Consider the following 25087-nt stretch of genomic DNA (forward strand, 5'->3'; position numbering starts at 1 on the left):
TTAAAAAACCCTGTATGCATAGCAATGTAACAACACCTGTACATATGTTGCGTCTTGTTGAGCTTTTTTAAGCCTCTCTTGGCATATGACATACAGTTGTGTCATTTGTTGGATCCCATGCTTTGATGCAGGCTCGCAAGCCAAGCCTGCATCTTTCCTGGCTGATGATGGCTGAATAATTCAGCTATCATCTGCCTCTAACAGCTGTGGGTGGAGTGGAGGTCCGCCCATGGCTGTTAGAGGCTGATGATGGCTCACAAATAATAATTAAGGATCACAAATGATCTGAAACCCATCAGTAACTGTACCTGTGCCTGTGATCCCAGTGATGTCATTTACTAGGCCGTGTGCTGTTTCAGTAAAATCATTTTTTTTCTCAGCAAGAGATTTTCACTACAGGACTAGGTGTCTTGTGCCAGATAGTCCTCCTACTCTGTGTAAGCCCACCAGTAAATGTATGGTGTGCACAGAAAGCCAATCAGTGGTGTGGGTGGAGTTACACAGAACTCAGCATTCAGAGCTCTGCTAGATTTGCTGCAGAGAAAACTGTGATTGTATCAAAATGACAACATACAGACCAGTAAATGATACATCGCTGGAATCACAGTCTCTGCCTGTAAATTATGCTGCTCTCAGATTACATGGCAACAACCTGGTGACGGATTCTCCTCAACCAACAAATAAAACGCTATAGTTTGTTTTAAGCGAAAATGCTGACAAAACACTCAAAAAGAAGCCCAGGCATCTTACAGACATTTTTTATTCTTCCCATTGGTTTGTATTGTAAGTATTGAGCATCTTCATAGGGAAAAACACTTGAAGAACGGACACGTCACTTCTATTAAAATTTGACGTTTTAGAAAACGTGAAACATTTAAAAAATGCTCATATGCCTAAACATATGACCAGAAAATAGATTTTCTATAGAAATGAATGAGGAGTTACTCGTGTGAGCTTTTTTACTGACATTTTTTGGAATGGACCTGCTCAAAAAACACCAAAAAAGGTGCTGTGAACATATTCTAGTGGCCTGTACTATTGTCTCCTCTTACTGGTTCAGTAAAAAGTAACATTTCCAATCAAAGATCTCTAAATTTGAAAAACCAAAGAAATAAAAATAAAATTACTGTATAAAACATACATCAGATTAATTACCTAAAAAAAAGACCCTCCTGCACCAATGATTATTTTAACTAATTATCCTTTTACAGACATGTAATATCAAATTATTCCGATTTGATAAAAAAAAAATTTAAACTGTAGATTTTCTTTTTTCGAATGCATAAAAATTCTTAAAGCAAAAATTCTGAATATACAAAGCCAAAATAAAGGCACGTCGGGGACCTCCAGGTTCTGGCAATGTGTTTTTGAGGGTCATGTGGTGAAAGACTTTGTATTATAAATCTACTCCCAGAATGATATTTCTATTTCCTATCTCCTTTTTCCCCTACCCTATACTATCTCTTTTGAATTCCCCACATTTTTAAGAAAAAAAAACTATTAGTAATGAAAAAAGCCATAAAAATCATGTTCATGACACCAATAAAGGAAAAAAATTAAAAAAAAAGGCAAAACTGTGATTGGTCCGGAAGGTGAACCTGAGATTACTGTGAACCTCAGACTTTTAAGAAAATAAGTCTTTGCTGCAGTGTGAACAGAGAGGTGTCCTTGCACTATAAAACTGTTCCAATGTTTAATTTTTTTTCTAAGTATTCCTATATATTTCATTGTAGCATTGAGATCAGGATTAGTTTGTGAAGTAAATGGACTTTAATTCTCATTTGTGTTTTGTTTTTCATTTTTTAAGGAGAAGCTAAATTAGACCCTGATATTTCCATAAGATACATTGTGAAAGGCATAGAAGACTACCTAAGCGATCCTACTGTCATGACCGACATTTGTGAGATTGTCATTGTTGTCTTTGAACTGGATATTTATGAAAAATATCAACGTTTTTTTCAGAATTACAAGGTGAGTACAATCGGGGCTCAGCGAACAGCAGTCATTATCATATCTGTGAATAAGCTGCACTTACTATTTTCCATCCGAACTTTAGCAGTAAGAACCTCGACATTATGGTGGTATTGTACCTCTCCCCATCAATGCAACAAAAAAATAATTTAAATTGACCTAAAAAAATAATTTAAATTGACCACCTCCTGACCCGAAGATGGCGCTGGTGGTGTACAATTGCCTAACAAGGTCACCCCACCGAAAATGAAGCATTACTACATGGATAAAAAAGATGAGAGCGATGGTAGATTTAGAGGCTGGAAGACCATTATGACGACACTCAGGAATAACAAGCAAAGAGTCAGAGTGCCGAAAGGTAGCTGTCTTAGAGAGGTAGAAGCGAAGAGCTCTAACCAGATCCAGTTTGTGGAGAGACTTTCCAGGGGATGAACTGGGGAAGGGCAAAGGGAAGGCAGGACGATATCCTCATTGATGTGGAAAGAGGAAACTACCTTTGGAAGGAACTGGTCTGAGAACAATCTTTTCCTGATGGATAATGATAAAAGGAGAATGACAGGAAAGAGCCACCAGCTCCGAAACATGTCTGATAGATGTGATAGCCACCAAGAAAGCAACATTCTAGGAAAGAAGGGAAGTTGTAATGGGCTTGAATGGAAAGTGCTGAAGAACAGATAGGACCAAGTTAAGGTCCCACGGATCTCTTGGAGGCTGATAAGGTGGAGTCAGATAAGCAACGGCCTTCACGAAGGTCTTGACCTGGGGTTGAGGCGCCAGATCCTTCTGAAACAGAATCGAGAGGGCAGAAACTTGACCCTTAACAGCACTAAGGGAAAGGTTGGAGTCAAGGCCAGACTGGAGAAAAATCAGTATAGCTGGTAGTGAAAAGGACATGGGGAGGAAGCTGATTGTCTTCACATCAGCGGAAATAGGCCCTCCACATCCTATGATAAATGCAATAAGACGTGGGCTTTCTTGCACTGATCATGGTCTGTATGACCTGAGGTGAAAACCCTGCTTCCTTTAGAATGGCGGCCTCATCAGCCATGCCATAATCTCCACAAATCAGAATTCTGGTGGAAGAGGGGACCCTGTGAAAGGAGGTCCACACAGTCAGGTAGTTTCCAGGATGTGTAAGCAAGCATGTTTACTAGCTCTGCGCGTACCAGACCCATGTGGGCCAGTCTGGAGCCACCAGACATATGAGTACTCCCTCTGACTTGATCTTCTTGATGACACTTTCTAAGTCGACAGGGTCTCGCCTTGGGCGATTGGTCGCTCAACCCAGAAGTGTTCGACCAGATCTGTCAGAAGTGGGGCACCCCCAATGTAGATCTGATGGCGTCTCGGATGAATGTCAAGGTGCCCCACTTCGTAGCTAGGTCCCATGATCCTCTGGTGATAAGTCAGGAAGCCTTGGTCCTAACTTGGTCTCTCTTTTGCCTTCCATATATCTTACCGCCCCTCCATGATTCCTTCTTCACACCCCAGAGGACGGCATCTAGAGCCCCCCGTGAGAAAAAGGGGGCTTCCTGGTGTTGATAAGGCATCCTCTTTAATCTTTATTTATTTTTTTATATAGCGCTAACACCCACATCGTCATAGTCCTTGACGGTGCAGAAGATGGTGTCGGCCCTTGAAGAGGGGGAAGGTTACGTAGGGTAGGAACCGCAGTCTTCCTCCCGGCCCACTCCAAGGAGTGGGCTGGGGTAGAGAATAAGGCAAGGACTGGCCACCACAGATCACCCTGGACACAGAAGTGGCAGGGTATAGGGTCCTGCCTGGTGAGACAAGAGTGGACAGTGTGAGAGATACCACACTATTCTCTCAGGCACAAGAAGTGGGATAGCAGAGTGGATACTACACCCTGCTGCCCTGAAGAACCTGAAAAAAAGGGGAAAAGATTAATGGGAAAAAACACCCGTAGGAAAAAAAAACAGATCTGGGATCATATCCAGGTCTGCCTCCTACAGACAGTAAAGGTACCTTCACACATAACGATATCGTTAACGATATCGTTGCAACGTCACGCTTTTCGTGACGTAGCAACGATCCCGCTAACGATCTCGTTATGTGTGACAGCGACCAACGATCAGGCCCCTGCTGGGAGATCGTTGGTCGTTAGGGAATGATCAGGACCTTTTTTTGGTCGCTGATCACCCGCTGTCATCGCTGGATCGGCGTGTGTGACGCCGATCCAGCGATGTGTTCACTTGTAACCAGGGTAAATATCGGGTTACTAAGCGCAGAGCCGCACTTAGTAACCCGATATTTACCCTGGTTACCATTGTAAAAGTAAAAAAAAAAACAGTACATACAGTGGGGCAAAAAAGTATTTAGTCAGTCAGCAATAGTGCAAGTTCCACCACTTAAAAAGATGAGAGGCGTCTGTAATTTACATCATAGGTAGACCTCAACTATGGGAGACAAACTGAGAAAACAAAATCCAGAAAATCACATTGTCTGTTTTTTTATCATTTTTTTTGCATATTATGGTGGAAAATAAGTATTTGGTCAGAAACAAACAATCAAGATTTCTGGCTCTCACAGACCTGTAACTTCTTCTTTAAGAGTCTCCTTTTTCCTCCACTCATTACCTGTAGTAATGGCACCTGTTTAAACTTGTTATCAGTATAAAAAGACACCTGTGCACACCCTCAAACAGTCTGACTCCAAACCCCACTATGGTGAAGACCAAAGAGCTGTCAAAGGACACCAGAAACAAAATTGTAGCCCTGCACCAGGCTGGGAAGACTGAATCTGCAATAGCCAACCAGCTTGGAGTGAAGAAATCAACAGTGGGAGCAATAATTGGAAAATGGAAGACATACAAGACCACTGATAATCTCCCTCGATCTGGGGATCCACGCAAAATCCCACCTCGTGGGGTCAGAATGATCACAAGAACTGTGAGCAAAAATCCCAGAACCACGCGGGGGGACCTAGTGAATGAACTGCAGAGAGCTGGGACCAATGTAACAAGGCCTACCATAAGTAACACACTACGCCACCATGGACTCAGATCCTGCAGTGCCAGACGTGTCCCACTGCTTAAGCCAGTACATGTCCGGGCCCGTCTGAAGTTTGCTAGAGAGCATTTGGATGATCCAGAGGAGTTTTGGGAGAATGTCCTATGGTCTGATGAAACCAAACTGGAACTGTTTGGTAGAAACACAACTTGTCGTGTTTGGAGGAAAAAGAATACGGAGTTGCATCCATCAAACACTATACCTACTGTAAAGCATGGTGGTGGAAACATCATGCTTTGGGGCTGTTTCTCTGCAAAGGGGCCAGAACGACTGATCCGGGTACATGAAAGAATGAATGGGTCCATGTATCGTGAGATTTTGAGTGCAAACCTCCTTCCATCAGCAAGGGCATTGAAGATGAAACGTGGCTGGGTCTTTCAACATGACAATGATCCAAAGCACACCGCCAGGGCAACAAAGGAGTGGCTTCATAAGAAGCATTTCAAGGTCCTGGAGTGGCCTAGTCAGTCTCCAGATCTCAACCCTATAGAAAACCTTTGGAGGGAGTTGAAAGTCCGTGTTGCCAAGCGAAAAGCCAAAAACATCACTGCTCTAGAGGAGATCTGCATGGAGGAATGGGCCAACATACCAACAACAGTGTGTGGCAACCTTGTGAAGACTTACAGAAAACGTTTGACCTCTGTCATTGCCAACAAAGGATATATTACAAAGTATTGAGATGAAATTTTGTTTCTGGCCAAATACTTATTTTCCACCATAATATGCAAATAAAATGTTAAAAAAACAGACAATGTGATTTTCAGGATTTTTTTTTCTCAGTTTGTCTCCCATAGTTGAGGTCTACCTATGATGTAAATTACAGACGCCTCTCATCTTTTTAAGTGGTGGAACTTGCACTATTGCTGACTGACTAAATACTTTTTTACCCCACTGTACTTACATTCCGATGTCTGTCACGTCCCCCGCCGTCAGCTTCCCTGCACTGACGGTCAGCGCCGGCCGTAAAGCAGAGCACAGCGGTGATGTCACCGCTGTGCTCTGCTTTACGGCCGGCGCTGACACAGTCAGTGCGGGAAGCTGACGGCGGGGGACGTGACAGACATCGGAATGTAAGTATGTACTGTTTTTTGTTTTTTTTTACTTTTCCAATGGTAACCAGGGTAAATATCGGGTTACTAAGCGCGGCCCTGCACTTAGTAACCCGATGTTTACCCTGGTTACCCGGGGACTTCTGCATCGTTGAAGACAGTTTCAACGATGCCAAAGTCGTTCCCCTGATTGTTGGTCGCTGGAGAGAGCTGTCTGTGTGACCTCTCCCCAGCGACCACACAACGACTTACCAACGATCACGGCCAGGACGTATCACTGGTCGTGATCGTTGGTAAGTCGTTTAGTGTAACGGTACCTTAAGCTTAAACTGGCAAGCTTTGTGTCTGTCGGTGGGTGTATACTGCTGAGGAGGACCTAACACCTTTTTTGCCTAGTGTCAGCTTCCTACTGACAGCAGCACCCACGGTTACCTGTGTCCCCCAATGAAATGATAAAGAAATACACTGGTGCCCAAGGAGATGGTGGGGGAAGAATACGAGAAGCTGCTGGCAGATACACGGGTCCTGTGTGATGGCCCATAAGTGGGGGAATTGATAATAGTGAATAATACTGCCGGGTTAATAGATTGAGGAAGTGCAGTAAGAAGGAAAAAGGGTGACCATTAAAATTAAATATTAAAAGATATAGTGCTGTCTGGTCTGATTGGGTATGTATTAAAACAATATTGCATCAATATTACGAATAAAGAATCAGTAATACGAACAAAGTACTGTCTAGTCTGATTAGACCTATACAGAATATAAGTACATTATAGTATAGCACTGGTAATATGACCAAATGATCATTGGCATGTAAAATATATAAAATAAAAGCGCATAAATGTTAGTCCACATACCCATAAAATTATTAGAAATGGTCCATTGTAGCCTCCTTTAAAAATCATTATGGAAGGTGCAGAGTGTAGGCTTCCCTGTGCGCACTCTGGAAAAGCCTGAAGGGTGAGCAGCGCTCCAGTCTCTGGGGAGGTGAATATAACTGTTAGGCCTTAAGTGCTCTGGGCGTGACACAGTACTTCCTGAGCCTCTGCCTCCCAAAGTTGTTATGGAGCATCAGTCTTGACTGATAGCTCACTTTCTGATTATCTTTCCTGACATCGCTCAGTGAGATATCAATCAAACTAAATAAGTTGGTGATGGGTGGAGAAAAACCTTCCGAGGCAACATCTTGGGAAATGCTCTGTCACGCCCAGAGCACTTAATGCCTCATTTGCATGTGAAGTAAAGGGCTGATTTCTCAGGAATGCAGCAACAGATAGAAAATTAAGGTGTCAACGAATTTGGCTTTCAAATACCTACAGTATATACCCATATATGTGGTATGGAGGGATTAATCTTAATGCCAAATTCAGTTTAATAATATTATGCACTAGATATAATGTTAAAGAAATCGCTGTATTGGAATCTGTGTATAATCATAGTTTGTGCTTTACATTTAGAAAAATTACCCTCAATTCTGGGCTTTTGGAAAAATGATTGAATTAATCAAAGGAGACATCACTCATCAGGCGGCGGACTGTGTCGTGAACTTGGCAAATGCATCACTGAATCAAACGTTTGGTAAGTAAAAAAAAAAAAAAAATTATATATATATATATATATATATATATATATATATATATATATATATATATATATATATATATATATATATATATATTATTTTCCCGAGCACACTGAGGTGGTCCCCGAGTATTTGTGACTGCTTGGAGATTGTTTTTGTTGACACAGCTGCATGATTTACGGCTACTAGCCAGCCTGAGTACATGTGGAGGTTGCCTGGTTGCTAGGGAATCCTCACATTTATTCAAGCTGTCTATCAGCTGTAATTCATGCAGCTGAGGCAATGAAAACTAAATCTCCGAGCACTAACAAATACTCGGAGATCACCCGAGCGTATTCGCGAAAACCCGAGCAACGAGTATACTCGCTCATCACTAATCCTTATCTCCTTATCATTCTTGTCATGATCGGGGGTGAATCAAGAGGCCTCCTTACATGTTACGTGGTCATACAACAGCAAGGTGAACAATAATCACCAGTTAGATCATTGTATTAGTGTGGATATTCAATGAGATAAAATCTGCATGCTTACTCAAAAAGAGTGAATAAGGCTGGTTTCACACTGGCGTTTTGATCTGCAGCGTTTTAAATGCAAACGCATTTGGTGCAAAAACGCGTTTAAACGCTGTGTTTTTTTAGGCGCATGCGTTTTTGCATGTTTTAACGCAAACGTGGCATTTTGACGCGTTTACAAGCATCAAGAGTTTGTGTTTTAGGGTTAGGATCCCTAGGGTTACTAGGGATCCTAACCAACCCTAACCCTAAAGCACAAACTCTAACCCTAACCCAAACTCTAACCCTAACCCAAACTCTAACCCTAACCCAAACTCTAACCCTAACCCAAACTCTAACCCTAACCCAAACTCTAACCCTAACCCAAACTCTAACCCTAACCCAAACTCTAACCCTAACCCAAACTCTAACCCTAACACAAACTCTAACCCTAACACAAACTCTAACCCTGTTATGAAAAGTAATTCAGTACCATAATGGACATAGAGGTCAGCGCACATACAGTGACCTGGCAATAACCCAAAAAACAAGAACGAGCTCTGAGACGTGGGAACTCTGTTGACCGCAATCCCTAATCCTCTCCAACACACTAAAGGCAGCCGTGGATTGCGCCTAACGCTCCCTATGCAACTCGCACGGCCTGAGAAACTAGCTAGCCTGAAGATAGAAAATAAGCCTACCTTGCCTTAGAGAAATACCCCAAAGGAAAAGGCAGCCCCCACATATAATGACTGTGAGTTAAGATGAAAAGACAAACGTAGAGATGAAATAGATTTAGGAAAGTGAGGCCCAACTTTCTGAACAGAGCGAGGATAGGAAAGGTAACTTTGCGGTCAACACAAAACCCTACAAAAACCACGCAAAGGGGGCAAAAAGACCCTCCGTACCGAACTAACGGCACGGAGGTACACCCTCTGCGTTCCAGAGCTTCCAGCAAGCAGAAAAAAACAAATTAACAAGCTGGACAGAAAAAAAACAGCAAACAAATAGCAAAGAGGAACTTAGCTATGCAGAGCAGCAGGCCACAGGAACGATCCAGGAGGAAACAGGTCCAATACTAGAACATTGACTGGAGGCCAGGATCAAAGCACTAGGTGGAGTTAAATAGAGCAGCACCTAACGACTTCACCACATCACCTGAGGAAGGAAACTCAGAAGCCGCAGTACCACTTTCCTCCACCAACGGAAGCTCACAGAGAGAACCAGCCGAAGTACCACTTGTGACCACAGGAGGGAGCTCTGCCACAGAATTCACAACAAACCCTAACCCTAAAACACAAACCCTAAACCTAAAACACAAACCCTAACCCTAACCCTAAAACACAAACCCTAACCCTAACCCTAAAACACAAACTCTAACCCTAACCCTAAAACACAAACTCTAACCCTAAAACACAAACTCTAAAACACAAACTCTAAAACACAAACTCTAACGCAAACTCTAAAACACAAACTCTAACACAAACTCTAACACAAACTCTAACCCTAACCCTAAAACACAAACTCTAACACAAACTCTAAAACACAAACCCAAACTTTAACACAAACCCAAACTCTAACACAAACCCAAACTCTAACACTAACCCAAACTCTAACACTAACCCAAACTCTAACACTAACCCAAACTCTAACACTAACCCAAACTCTAACACTAACCCAAACTCTAACACTAACCCAAACTCTAACACTAACCCTAACCTGTTATGATCCGGTGACCTTGGAGCTGCATGAGAACTTTCACTGGAGAAAGTGGCCACTATACAGACCGCAAACCTGAACTTAAGACCGCAACTAGAAGTAGCCATGGAGTGTACCTAACACACCTATACACCTCGTCACAGCCGGAGGACTACTTTCCGCTAAAGATGGAAATCGGAATACTATCTTGCCTCAGAGAAAATCCCCAAAGGATAGACAGCCCCCCACAAATATTGGCGGTGAGTCGGAGAGGAAAAAACATACACAGGCAGAAAAAACAGGATTTAGCACAGGAGCCCACTCTAGCTAGATAGGACAGGATAGGACAGAGTTCTGTGCGGTCAGTATTAAAACCCTTCAAAAATCCACCGCAGAATATACAAAATACTTCCCACATCCAACTAAAGATGTAGGAGCGTATATCTGCAACTCCAGTGAATCCTACAAACAGAGCAGGAATAAACTGAAACAAGCACACAACAGTGTGCCACAGATACAAAAACAAAAACACTTATCTTTGCTGAAATTGGCAGCTAAGCAGGTGAGGCCAGGCTGAGATCCAATACTTCCAAAGAAACACTGACAACTGGCAAGGGCCAATGAATCCAGCACACCTAAATATCCGTCAGAATTGTAATTATCCGATACACCTGGCCAGGACTGCGAGTCAGAGACAACTGCATTCCCACCAACAACCACTGGAGGGAACCCAAGAGCAGAATTCACAACACTAACCCAAACTCTAACCCTAACACAAACTCTAACAAACTCTAACACAAACTCTAACCCTAAAACACAAACTCTAACCCTAACCCAAACACTAACCCTAACCCAAACACTAACCCTAACCCTAGGGATCCTAACCCTAACCTTTAGGGTTAGGGTTAGGATCCCTTAGGGTTAGGGTTTGGGGGTGGCTTATCAGTGTGTATTCTTGTGTTTTTCTATAAAAACGCATGCAAACGCATGTGCTTAAAAACGCATGCGTTTACATAGACATCAATACATTTTTTTGCGGCAAAAAAAGCAGCTAAAATTACTACATGTTGCATTTCTGCAATACAACGCATGTAGAGAAAAAACACGTGCGTTGCAAAAATGCGTCAAAACGCATGCAAAAAAACGAATGCGTTTTTAATGTTAAGTATAGGACAAAAAGCGCATGCGTTTTTTTGCGCAAAAACAAAAAACGCAAATGTGAAACCAGCCTAAACCAAAAGAAAAAAATAATAAAAAACATTTGTGTGAAAAAACATGATAGATATTCACATAATAAAGTAGGCACTAAAACATAAAAGAAGTTGTTTACCAGTAGTCAGTACCCAGTGGCTCCTGTGACTCCAATGTACGTTTCGTCTTGTGGCTTTCTCAAGGAGTACTCCTTGTTTTTCAAACACATGTATATACCTGTTTACAAATGCCATAGGCTATATGTATGGAAGTTCTTATGTTGTAAAGTCATTATACCCATTACCAATACTTTTTACAGTGGTTTCCCTAGTATATGTTACCTGTATACCCCCATGTTTTTTTGCATTGTTTCTTATATTTTATATTGCAATCCAATAAAAATTATACTTTTTATTAATTTAATATTTTGGTCTATTCACTCTTTTTGAGTAGGTATGCATGTTATGTGGTCAGTAGTGATGAGCGAATATACTCGTTACTCAAGATTTCTCAAGCACGCTTGGGTGTCCTCCGAGTATTTTTTAGTGCTCGGAGATTTAAGGTACCGTCACACATAGCGACGCTGCAGCGATACCGACAACGATCCGGATCGCTGCAGCGTCGCTGTTTGGTCGCTGGAGAGCTGTCACACAGACAGCTCTCCAGCGACCAACGATCCCGAGGTCCCCGGTAACCAGGGTAAACATCGGGTAACTAAGCGCAGGGCCGCGCTTAGTAACCCGATGTTTACCCTGGTTACCATCCTAAAAAGTAAAAAAACAAACGCTACATACTTACCTACAGCCGTCTGTCCTCGGCGCTCTGCTTCTCTGGTCTGGCTGTGAGCGCTCTGCATTCCGGCTGACCGACGCTCACAGCCAGAGCAGGAGGAGTGCAGAGCACAGCGCTGGAGGACAGACGGCTGTAGGTAAGTATGTAGTGTTTGTTTTTTTACTTTTAGGATGGTAACCAGGGTAAACATCGGGTTACTAAGCGCGGCACTGCGCTTAGTTACCCGATGTTTACCCTGGTTACCAGCGAAGACATCGCTGAATCGGTGTCACACACGCCGATTCAGCGATGTCTACGGGGAGTCCAGCGACGAAATAAAGTTCTGGACTTTCTTCCCCGACCAGCGACAGCACAGCAGGGGCCTGATCGCTGCTGCCTGTCACACTGGACGATGCTCCAACTCAAAAATATTTCACGGATCCGCACATTCCTAAACCAAGAATCTGCAAAAACCCTAGTCCATGCCCTCATCATCTCCCGCCTTGACTACTGTAACCTCCTGCTCTGTGGCCTCCCCTCTAACACTCTTGCACCCCTCCAATCTATTCTAAACTCTGCTGCCCGACTAATCCACCTGTCCCCCCGCTATTCCCCGGCCTCTCCCCTCTGTCAATCCCTGCACTGGCTCCCCATCACCCAGAGACTCCAGTACAAAAGCCTAACCATGACATATAAAGCCATCCACAACCTGTCTCCTCCATACATCTGTGACCTCGTCTCCCGGTACTTTCCTGCACGCAACCTCCGATCCTCACAAGATCTCCTTCTCTACTCCCCTATTATCTCCTCTTCCCACAATCGCATACAAGATTTCTCTCGTGCATCCCCCCTACTCTGGAATGCTCTACCACAACATATCAGACTCTCGCCTACCATCGAAACCTTCAAAAAGAACCTGAAGACCCACCTCTTCCGACAAGCCTACAACCTGCAGTAACCACCGATTGACCAAACCGCTGCACGGCCAGCTCTACCCTCACCTACTGTATCCTCACCCATCCCTTGTAGATTGTGAGCCCTCGCGGGCAGGGTCCTCTCTCCTCCTGTACCAGTTGTGACTTGTATTTTTCAAGATTATTGTACTTGTTTTATTATGTATACCCCTCCTCACATGTAAAGCGCCATGGAATAAATGGCGCTATAATAATAAATAATAATAATAATAATAATATCGCTAGCTAGGACGCTGCAACGTCACGGATCGCTAGCGATATCGTCTAGTGTGACAGTACCTTTAGTTTTTCTTGCCGCAGCTGAATGATTTACATCTGTTAGCCAGCATAAGTACATGTGGGGATTCCCAAGCAACCAGGCAACCCCCACATGTACTTATGCTGGTTAACAGATGTAAATCATTCAGCTGCGGCAAGAAAAACTAAATCTCTGAGAACTAAAAAATACTCGGAGGACCCCCGAGCGTGCTCGAGAAATCTCGAGTAACGAGTATATTCGCTCATCACTACTGGTCAGCCAATACCCACCAGTGGGTTCGGCTGATTTTCAACAAAACAGCTAGGGAGATGTAATTTTAGTTAGTAGCTTGACTGTGATGCTAAAGAGTGCTTTAATCCCTTCCCGACCTGTGACGCCATGTAACCGTCATGAAAGTTGGTGCCAATGTGACCTGTGATGCCTATGTGGCGTCATTGCAGGATTGCGTCCCTGCAGATCGGGTCAAGGGGTTTACCGAAATTTCACCCGACCTGCAGGGACAGGGGGAGTGGTACTTGAGCCCAGGGAGGGTGGTTTGGCCCCCCCCCCCCTCGTGGCTACGATTGCTCTGATTGGCTGTTGAAAGTGACCATTCACTTTCAATCAGAGCAATCGTAATATTTCACCAATGAAAATTGGTGAAATATTACAATCCAGCCATGGCCAATGCTGCCATATCATCGGCCATGGCTGGAGACCACGATCTGCCCCCGCCACTGATCTCCTCCCCTCTGTCCTCTGCTCCCCTCCGTCCTCCTGTCCGCTCCCCCCGTGCTCCAATCCCACCCCCCATGCTCCGATCCCACTCCCTCATACTTACCGACCTCCGGTGTCCCTCCTGGTGTCCGTCTGTCTTCTGCATGGGCGCCGTCATCTTCCAAAATAGCGGGCGCATTTGCAGTGCGCCCGCCGAATCTGCCAGGCAGCAGATTCGTTCATTCATTTTGATCACTGTGATAGATCATATCACAGTGATCAAAATAAAAAAATAGTAAATAACACCCCTTCCCCTTTTACCATTCCCATAGGTGGGGAACATAATAGAGAAAATATATTTATTTTTCCACTAGGGTTAGAGTTAGAACTAGGGTTAGGGTTGGAACTGGGGTTAGGGTTAGAACTAGGGTGAGGGTTGCAATTAGGGTTAAGGTTGCAATTAGGGTTAGGGTTACGGTTAGAATTAGGGTTAGAATTAGGCTATGTGCACATGGTGCGGATTTGGCTGCGGATCCGCAGCGGATTGGCCGCTGCGGATTCGTAGCAGTTTTCCATCATGTTTACAGTACCATGTAAACCTATGGAAAACCAAATCCGCTGTGCCCATGGTGCGGAAAATACAGCTTGGTATTTTCCGCAGCATGTCAATTCTTTGTGCGGATTCCGCAGCGTTTTACACCTGTTCCTGTATAGGAATCCGCTGGTGAAATCTGCACAAAAAAACACTGGAAATCGGCGGTAAATCCGCAGGTAAAACGCAGTGCATTTTACCTGCAGATTTTTAAAAACAGTGCGGAAAACTTTGCACACAAATCCACAACGTGGGGACATAGCGTTAGGATTGGATTTAGAGTTAGGGTTGGAATTAGGGTTAAGATTAGGGTTAGGGGTGTGTTGGGGTTAGGGTTATGGTTGGGATTAGGGTTAGAGGTGTGTTGGGGTTAGGGTTATGGTTGGGATTAGGGTTAGAGGTGTGTTGGGGTTAGGGTTGGGATTAGGGGTGTGTTGGGGTTAGGGTTGTGGTTAGGGGTGTGTTAGGGTTGTGATTAGGGCGGTATAGTAAATGATCAGCACAGCCCAATGGTAGAGGTGCCTGATAGTAGGTGCCCAGACCGTAAAATATGATATAAGATATACTTAGGCACACTCTGGGGAGTCTGATGCAACAAAGTGTTTAATACATACAGTATTCACAATGTTCACAAACGTTTCGGTCTGCAAACGACCTTCATCAGAGTGCTCTATAGCTAATCGGAGAAGGGTATGTGAAATAAACCCTTGAGAGAAAGGTATTGCATCAAAAAATTATTAGGATAAACAGGAAATCCTGGATTTCCTGTTTATCCAAATAATTTTCAGCGTACTCAGGACAAACTGGACGACAACTTTTGGGGTCCAATTTCTCCTGTTACACTTGTGAAAATAAAAAATTGCGGGCTAAAAAAATCATTTTTGAGGAAAGAAAAATTATTTTTTTATTTTCACGGCTCTGCGTTATAAACGTCTGTGAAGCACTTGGGGGCTCAAAGTGTTCACCACACATCTAGATAAGTTCCTTGGGGGGGTCTAGTTTCCAAAATTGGGTCACTCGTGGGGGTTTCTACTGCTTAGGCACATCAGGGGCTCTGCAAACGCAACTTGACGCCCGCAGATCATTCCATCAAAGTCTGCATTTCAAAATGTCACTACTTCCCTTCCGAGCCCCGACATGTGCCCAAATAGTCATTTATACCCACATATGGGGTATCAGCGTACTCAGAACAAACAACTTTTGGGGTCCAATATCTCCAGTTACCCTTGTAAAAATAAAAAAATACTGGCTAAAAAATAATTTTTGAGGAAAGAAAAATGATTTTTTATTTTCACGGCTATAAACTTCTGTGAGGCACTTGGGGGTTCAAAGTGTTCACCACACATCTAGATAAGTTCCTTGGGGGGGTCTAGTTTCCAAAATTGGGTCACTCGTGGGGGTTTCTACTGCTTAGGCACATCAGGGGCTCTGCAAACGCAACGTGACGCCCGCAGATCATTCCATCAAAGTCTGCATTTCAAAATGTCACTACTTCCCTTCCAAGCCCCGACGTGTGCCCAAATAGTCATTTATACCCACATATGGGGTATCAGCGTACTCAGAACAAACAACTTTTGGGGTCCAATATCTCCAGTTACCCTTGTAAAAATAAAAAAATACTGGCTAAAAAATAATTTTTGAGGAAAGAAAAATGATTTTTTATTTTCACGGCTATAAACTTCTGTGAGGCACTTGGGGGTTCAAAGTGTTCACCAAACATCTAGATAAGTTCCTTGGGGGGGGGGGTCTAGTTTCCAAAATGTGGGGGAGCTCTAATGTTTAGGCACACACGGGCTCTCCAAACGCGACATGGTGTCCGCTAACGATTGGAGCTAATTTTCCATTCAAAAAGTCAAATGGCGCTCCTTCCCTTCCGAGCCCTGCCGTGTGCCCAAACAGTGGTTTATCTCCACATATGAGGTATCGGTGTACTTAGGAGACATTGCCCAACAAATTTTAGGATCCATTTTATCCTGTTGCCCATGTGAAAATGAAAAAATTGAGGCTAAAAGAAAATGTTTGTGAAAAAAAAAAGACTTTTTCATTTTTACAGATCAATTTGTGAAGCACCTGAGGGTTTAAAGTGCTCACTATGCATCTAGATAAGTTCCCTGGGGGGGGGTCTAGTTTCCAAAATGGGGTCACTTGTGGGGGTGCTCCAATGTTTAGGCACACAGGGGCTCTCCTAACGTGACATGGTGTCCGCTAACGATTGGTGCTAATTTTTAATTCAAAAAGTCAAACGGCGCTCCTTCCCTTCCGAGCCTTGCCATGTGCCCAAACAGTGGTTTACCCCCACATGTGAGGTATCGGTGTACTCACGACAAATTCGACCACAACTTTCAGGGTCCAGTTTCTCCTTTTACCCTTGGCAAAATAAAAATATTTCAGTGGTGAAAAAACAAATCCAAAGTTTGTAAAACAAAACAAACAAAGCAGTATTTTTTCTTCAAAATTCAATTTTTGGTTGAAAGGTTAAATAATTTTCAATGACAAAAAAAACAACAAAAAGAAAAGAATAGCTAGGACAATATCAGCATCAATATATCATAGAATATAAGCATAACATCCAATAAAACATCAAGTTATAGGAATAAAAAAGAGGGAAAGGAACATTTTAGGCCATCAGTAATACAATTATGAAGTTACTAAAATCCAATGGAAACCATACATAGCGTGGCCAGGCGCAAACCAATGTGGACAAATCAGTATTTATTTATTTTTTAAAGCCTTTTATTTTTGTAAATTTTCAGCTGTGTTTTACAATACCAGCAAAGTCTATAAGATTTCGGGAATCTCATGCACACAGATTTTTTTTTTTTATCCGGATTTTGTGCTTTGCATGTTTTTTTGCACAATAGAGCATGTCACTTTACTATCAAGAGAGGCCTGGATGTCTTCCTGGAGCAGAACAATATTGTATCATACAATTATTAGGTTCTGTAGAAGGACGTAGATCTGGGGATTTATTATGATGGAATATAGGCTGAACTGGATGGACAAATGTCTTTTTTCGGCCTTACTAACTATGTTACTATGTTACTATGTTACTTCTTTCAGTGTTTCTTCAGCGTCTTTCACTCGTTGAAATGAATGGCTGCTGAGAAAAAAAACGCTGAAAAAATGCACCAAAAGGTTTTGCTGCGTTTTTTGCGCCAAAACCTGATTCTATAGAATAGGACAAAAAAAACAAGAAAAACCAAGGAAGACATGCTTTTTTTCTGCAGATTCTTTCCTGCCAAGAGATCAGGATTTGCTGCAGAAAAAAAAAAAAAACACGGAAAAAAACACTTAGTGTGAATTTACCTTTAGAGTAATTGAGTGCTATCTTCCAAGCACAATTAGTAATACATTTTCAAGCTTCAAATCTCCTTTATTATTATTATTATTATTATTAACTAGATTGTGGCCCGATTCTAACGCATCGGGTATTCTAGAATATGCATGTCCCCATAGTATTTGGACAATGATGATTCCAGAATTCGCGGCAGACTGTGCCCGTCGCTGATTGGTCGAGGCAACCTTTATGACATCATCGTCGCCATGGCAACCATTATGACATATACGTCAATACTGTGCCCGTTGCTGATTGGTCGAGGCCTGGTGGCCTCGACCAATCAGATGAGGGATGTCTACGTCCTTTATGACATCATCGTCGCTGTGCCCGTCGCTGATTGGTCGAGGCGTGGCGGCCTCGACCAATCAGACGCGGGTTTCTACGTCGATACTGTGCCCGTCGCTGATTGGTTAAGGCCTGGCGGCCTCGACCAATCAGAGACGCGGGATTTCCAGGACAGACCGACAGACGGAAAAATCCTTAGACAATTATATATATAGATTTATATAGCACCATTGATTCCATGGTGCTGTACATGAGAAGGGGTTACATACAAATTACAGATATCACTTACAGTAAACAAATTAACAATGACAGACTGATACAGAGGGGAGAGGACCTTTAGCTGATGTTGTAGGGCACTCGTCTCAAAAAGTTTCTTTATTTATCGATGTTAAAAAGTTATAAAGTTATTCCATACAATCAAAACAGTCCGTGGGGAAAAAAATAGTGTTGTCTTTCAAGCACAGCACTTGCTGAATTCATTAGTTAAAGAGTTGATTGTTCCTCATGGGATCCATCACACTAAACAATGCAATACTGTGCTGTAAATAAGTGTCTTATTATAAATTATAAGTATTTTCAAGCATTTTATTTCTGTCTTTACAGGTGTTTCAGGGGCAATATTAAGAGCTGCAGGTGACACTGTTAAAGAGGAATGCAACAAAATTGGTATTTATTTATTTAATTAAATTTAGCTGGATGCACAAATGTATCTTTTTCTTTTGTATAATGATATATGACAATTATGAGGAGAGTATAAGGCACATAAAAAAATATAATATTTATTATGTACTGCATTCACCTCTGTATCTTTCTTAGGTACATTAAATAGAGATGAAGTTGCAATTACAAGCGGCGGGAAACTTGGAAGCAAAAAAATCATGCATATTATTGGACCCACCAGGGTGCCTGATTATCAAGCTTCTATTGACAAAATTCTACAGGAATGCCATAAGAATAGGTTTTCAAGCGTGGCACTGCCAGCCATTGGGACGGGTAAGTAACTGGTGAAGAAAGAAATCAACAATTGTAGCAGCGACCATCCACAGATCATTGGTTTAAAAAAATGAAAGTTGAGTTCTGAATAGCAATTGTTCTAGGGGCCCATTGTCAGGGCTACCAGATTGCAAGAGTCCCATTACAATTAGATGCTTATTTCCTGTCAACTCATCCAGACTTGTTTTAGGCTATGTGTAGGCAATGTGCACACGTTAGTGTTCGTGTTTTTTTCGTGTTTTTTTGGCCACTTTCCGCTGCAAAAACGCTTACATTAAGCATCCCATCAATTTAATGCATTCCGCAATTTTTGTGCCCATGCTGCGTTTTTTTCTACAAAATAAACGCATCGCGGAAAAAATGCAGCGCGGAAAAAATGCAGCATGTTCATTAATTTTGTGGATTTTTCGCGGATTTGTCACTATATTATTGCATTGGGAACCGCTGGGAAAAAAACGCAAAAAATCCGAGCCAAAAACGGGATAAAAATGCAAAAAAAAGCCTTAGGCTATGTGCACACGATGCAGATTTGCTGCAGATCCACAGCGGATTTTTCCGCGCAGTAACGCTGCAGAACTGCACTGTGATTTACAGTACCATGTAAATCAATGTAAAAAAAAAAAAAAGTGCACATGGTGCAGAAAAATCAGTGCGGAATTGCTGCGGATTTGTGCGGATCTGCAGCGTTTCTGCACCCCTCCATGATAGAAATCCGCAGTGGCAAAAACTGCATAAAATCCGCACTAATTCCGCGGCAAATCTGCACAAAATCCGCATAAAAACCGCGGCAAATCGGCAGCTGCGGATTCTGCCAGGAGATGCGGATTTTGTGCAGAAAATTCTGCACCACATTTCCTACGTGTGCACATATCCTTACTGTTTCTGTTATGTATAGAGCATATTTATTTTATCTAAGCCACAAAGAAATGTGAATAGTGGCAGCGGTGTTAAAGCATATAATAATAATACGGAGGTGTGGAGCTGGAGTATAGAGCCTCTCTCAGCATAAATGTCCAATTTGGAGATGCTCAGCATATATCAACATGTAGATATGAATGATTCAGAAAAAATGGACCCGTTGAAAAATGGTAACGCAAAACCGCCATCGTTCTCTCTCCTCTCTCCCTGCACGCCTCTGCCCGCTGATGCACCTTACCATCTAAGATGATAGTCACAAAATAAAGGACTTTTCGTTCAAGCTGCCATGGTGAGTGCCGCATACTTTTTTTCTGAATCATTCATTTTTTATTTTTTTTGTATATATTCTTTATTTAGAAAATGTCAATAATATAACATGAAAGGAAAAAAGGGTAAATATTTTCCAGAAATAGTAAAAGAAAGAAAAAAAACATTCGTAATAAACCACAATGATTACACTACAAGGCTGCGTTTTTGCGAAACCAAAATGGTTGTAAGAAGACTTTAAAAAACAAGGAGCAGTGCTGGGGAGGGGAGGGAGTCATAAAGTCCTGCCTAAATTATAGAGATTAACTAAGCGATTTGGGAGATAAAACTCAAGTCAAGGCATGAACATTGCAGAACAGGCTATATGTAAAAAAAAAAAAAAAAAAAGGAATAACAAAAGAAATTTGTAGGAAGCCAGAAATTAAGGATTACCGGCTGTGCTTATTTGGTGATCCTCTGAGGCGTTCAACCCGGCTATCAATGCATTTAGAGTCTTTAGGTTTTTAGATCCTGAAAGTCTAATTTTCTCGTATATACTGATTTGGTTGGATTCTATTATGCATTCTTTGCAGGTAAGGGTCTCTACATCTTTCCAGTGTTCATTCATATTTTTTTATCACCTTTAGGGCTCGCTCACTGTTCTGTCCTTACTAAATGAGGCAGGCTCATGTAGCTACACAGGCAGCTAAACCGCTATACCGGAGTCCAATAAGGTGACTGTGGTTGAGTCTGTGCTTTTATTGAACGTAGTAGTATATTGGCGTGGTGAAACTGTAAACAATCATATAAAACAGGATTTTTGGTTGCTTACCGTAAAATCTGTTTCTTGAAGCCTCCATTGGGGGACACAGGAACCATGGGTGTATGCTGCTGCCACTAGGAGGCTGACACTATGCAAATAACAAAATTAGCTCCTCCTCTGCAGTGTACACCCCACCGACTGGCATTAAACTCTTCAGTTAGTGAGAAAGCAGTAGGAGAAAGAACAAGGTTGAAAAACCATAACCACAAACTTGAGAACTGTAAACGTGAGAACAGTCAGAGAACATATAACAAAAACATTGGGAGGGTGCTGTGTCCCCCAATGGAGGCTTCTTTATCGCCTCTCATTGGGGGATACAGGAACCATGGGACGTCCCAAAGCAGTCCCAAGGGCGGGAAAAAAAGACTTGCATCAGGTCAGAGGACTCACCACTGCCGCCTGCAGGATCCTTCTGCCTAGGCTGGCGTCCGCCGATGCGTAGGTATGGACCTTGTAAAATTTGGCGAACGTGTGGATGGAAGACCAAGTTGCCGCTTTGCACAGCTGTAGGGCGGAAGCCCTGTGGTGCACCGCCCAGGAGGCGCCGACTGCCTGGGTAGAGTGAGCCTTAATCCCAGGAGGGGGCACTCTGTTCTTGACCCGGTAAACCTCCAAGATTGCCATTCTGATCCATCGAGCAATAGTCGCTTTAGAAGCCGGCTGGCCTCTGCGCGTGCCATCAGGAATGACGAAAAAGGAATCCGTCTTCCGGAAAGTGGACGTTCTGTCCAGATAGATCCTCACAGCCCTGACAAGATCCAGCTTGTTCAATGATCGCTCCAGAGGATGAGTCGGAGCTGGACAAAAGGAAGGTAGAACGATGTCCTCGTTGAGGTGGAAGGTGGAAACCACCTTAGGAAGAAAAGAAGGTGGGGGCCGGAAGACCACCTTGTCCTGGTGAATGACCAAAAACGGAGGACGGCAAGACAGGGCCGCCAGCTCGGAAATGCGGCGAATAGACGTGATGGCCACAAGAAAGGCTACCTTCCATGATAAAACTGATAGAGGAATCTCGCTAAGAGGTTCAAAGGGAGAAACCTTCAGAACGTCCAGTACCAGGTTTAGGTCCCATGCCTCCACAGGGGCCCCGTACGGCGGGACGGCGTGGGCCACCCCCCGAAAGAAGGTCTTAACCTGTGGCCGAGAGACCAAGGTATTCTGAAAGAGGATGGAAAGCGCAGAGACCTGACCCTTCAGAGAACTAAGAGCCAGGCCCGAATCCAGTCCTGCCTGAAGGAAGGCCAAAAGAGAAGGCAGGGAAGAAAACATAGGCGGAAGGCGGTTGGACTCGCACCACCGGAAGTAGGCCTTCCAGGTGCGGTAGTAGATCCTGGAAGACGAAGGCTTCCGAGCCTGAATCATGGTGTGAATCACCCGGTCCGAAAGGCCAGACGCTCTCAGAACCGCGGTCTCAACAGCCACGCCGTTAAACTGAGCAACCGAGAATTCGGGTGGCAGATCGGACCCTGGGACAGCAGATCGGGCCTGTCTGGAAGGCGCCAGGGAGCGTCCGCGAGAAGGTTGACGAGCTCCGCGAACCAAGCTCTCCTGGGCCAATCCGGGGCGATCAGGATGACCGGCACCCCTTCCGCTTTGATCTTCTTCAACAGTTTGGGAAGTAATGGAAGGGGTGGGAACAGGTAGGGCAGCTCGAACTGTGACCAAGGAATGGCCAGAGCATCGACGCCCACTGCGAGAGGATCGCGGGACCTGGAGACGAACTGCGGAACCTTCCTGTTGACTCGGGACGCCGTGAGATCCACATCCGGAGTTCCCCATCGAAGACAAATCTGATGGAAGACCTCCGGATGTAAGGACCATTCCCCTGCCGCGAGGCCCTCGCGGCTGAGGAAGTCGGCGGCCCAGTTTTCCACGCCGGGGATATGCACCGCGGATATCACCGGGACCGTTGCCTCTGCCCAAAGGAGGATCTTGGATACCTCGGCAAGGGCCAAGGAGCTCCGAGTCCCCCCCTGATGGTTGACATATGCCACAGCCGTGGCGTTGTCCGTCTGGATCCGGACTGGAAGGCCCCTGAGAATCCTTTCCCAGTGGCGGAGGGACAGGAAGATGGCCCGAATTTCGAGGACGTTGATCGGCAGAGATGACTCCTGCAGCGACCAGCGGCCCTGGACCGTCAGGTGGCGAAAAACCGCACCCCAGCCGAGCAGGCTGGCGTCCGTTGTCACCACCTGCCAGTGAACTGGAAGGAAGGACCTGCCCTGGGAGATGAGAGGTGACGTCAGCCACCAGTTGAGAGACCGCCTGACCCGAAAGGAGAGTTTGATCGGTCGATCCAGGGAGAAGACCGACCTGTCCCACTGAGACCGAATGGCTTGCTGAAGGGGTCGCGAATGGAATTGGGCGAAGGGAATCGCTTCCAATGTAGCTACCATCCTCCCCAGAACCTTCATGGCCGAACGGAGGGAGGGAGGTCGAGGACCCTGGAGCAAGCGTATGTCCCGACAGAGAGTGGATCTCTTGTCTGTGGGAAGGAAGACTCTGCTCTGACGAGTATCGAAAAGCATGCCCAGAAAGATGATGCGCTGAGAAGGAATAAGGCAGGACTTCTTCCGGTTTACCAGCCACCCGAAACGGGCTAAGGTGTCGAGAACAATGGACAGGCTTTCGTGGGCCTGAGCGAAGGACGGAGCCTTGATGAGGATGTCGTCGAGATATGGAAATAGGACCAGGCCTCTGACTCTCAAGATGGCCATCAGCGCCGCCATGATTTTCGTGAACACTCTTGGCGCGGTTGCGAGACCGAACGGCAGGGCGACGAACTGAAAATAATCTCGTTGCACTGCAAAGCGCAGGAAACGGTGATGTCCGGGAAATATCGGGACATGGAGGTAGGCGTCCTGGATATCTATTGAGCATAGAAACTCCTGAGCCTCCATGGAAGCAATTACTGAACGAAGGGATTCCATCCTGAAGTGTCTCAGGCGAACTCTCCTGTTCAGCAATTTGAGGTCCAGAATGGGGCGAACTTTGCCGTCTTTTTTCGGTACCACAAAAAGATTTGAGTAGAAACCCGTGAAGCGTTCCTTTTCTGGGACAGGAACGATTACCCCGGATTTGAGCAGAGAAGCGATGGCTGAGAAGAAGCCCGGAACTAGAGCGGGGTCTCTTGGAGGACGGGATTGGAAGAAACGATCCCGAGGTCGGGAAGCGAACTCTATTTTGTATCCCGAGGATACAACTTCCCTGACCCATGCGTCCTCTACTGCGGAAATCCAGACGTCCCTGAAAAGGAGAAGACGGCCGCCCAATCTGGGAGTTGGGCTGGAGTCTTGCCGAGAGTCATGCCGAGGTGGATCTTCCAGTCCTGGGCCTGGAGGATCTACCCTGGGAGAAACGAGGACGCCAGGACGGAGTGGGCCTAAAGGACACCGCCTTCTTCTCTTGACGTGCCTGTGGCCTCTGTTGCTGCTGGGAAAAGGAGTTTGACGCAGCGAAGCGACGAAAAGGCCGAAAAGAACGAAACTGTCATCTAGGAGGAGGGCGACGAGGCTTAGCCTGGGGGAGAAGAGAACTTGTACCCCCGGTGGCGTCCTTAATTATTTGGTCCAGCTGGGAACCAAAGAGGCGAGAGCCCTGGAAGGGCAGACTAGTGAGGGACTTTTTGGAGGACAAGTCCGCCTGCCAGGCCTTGAGCCAAACGGTCCGGCGGATGGCAACGGCATTGCTGGAAGCTTGAGCCGCACAAGACGCGGCATCCAGGGAGGCGGAAACCAGGTATTCACCAGCATGGGAAATCTGGTTGGCAAGTTCCGCTAATTGCGCGGGAGGCGCCCCATCCAGGATACCCCGCCAAAGATCCTTGGCCCATTTAAGAGCTTATGGCTGTCCCTGGGATCCCTCTAAAATAAACGCCATGAGGGAGGACAGGGGGACATCTGGAGAAAAGATCCCGGGGGAATGGAGGGGAAATACTCACCTAAACATCCCACGCCGTTACTAACCTGAGGGGAATGAGACGTCCACGGAGCTGTGATGGACGTCCTCGTCTCCTCCAACCGACAGGCTCTGGTAGGCGAGTGGGTGGGGGACGGAGCCAGGACCGGACTTCTGAGCACGCTTCTGTGCTAGGATCTTGGTCCTGGAGAGGGATCTATGAGGATACGGGGTGGCAGTACACGCCGTACTCATAGTCCGCATTGTGGGAATACAGGTGTGACT

General features: G+C 44.7%; 1 protein-coding gene and 1 long non-coding RNA gene across 2 annotated transcripts in view; one reads left to right on the forward strand and one right to left on the reverse strand.

The window, feature by feature from the left end:
- LOC138644486 (uncharacterized) overlaps positions 1-25087 on the reverse strand; it is a 41317-nt gene that overhangs the window by 15785 nt on the left and 445 nt on the right. The window lies entirely within an intron of this gene.
- The window catches only part of LOC138644485 (protein mono-ADP-ribosyltransferase PARP15-like), a 124456-nt gene that overhangs the window by 13033 nt on the left and 86336 nt on the right, over positions 1-25087 (forward strand). Inside the window, exons 5-8 of the mRNA XM_069732906.1 lie at positions 1808-1971; positions 7507-7627; positions 18529-18591; positions 18742-18918. Of these exons, the coding sequence (XP_069589007.1) occupies positions 1808-1971; positions 7507-7627; positions 18529-18591; positions 18742-18918 (525 nt within the window). The remainder of the gene's footprint in view (positions 1-1807; positions 1972-7506; positions 7628-18528; positions 18592-18741; positions 18919-25087) is intronic.

Source organism: Ranitomeya imitator, chromosome 7 (genome assembly GCF_032444005.1).
Source record: "Ranitomeya imitator isolate aRanImi1 chromosome 7, aRanImi1.pri, whole genome shotgun sequence".
Lineage (NCBI taxonomy): Eukaryota > Metazoa > Chordata > Amphibia > Anura > Dendrobatidae > Ranitomeya > Ranitomeya imitator.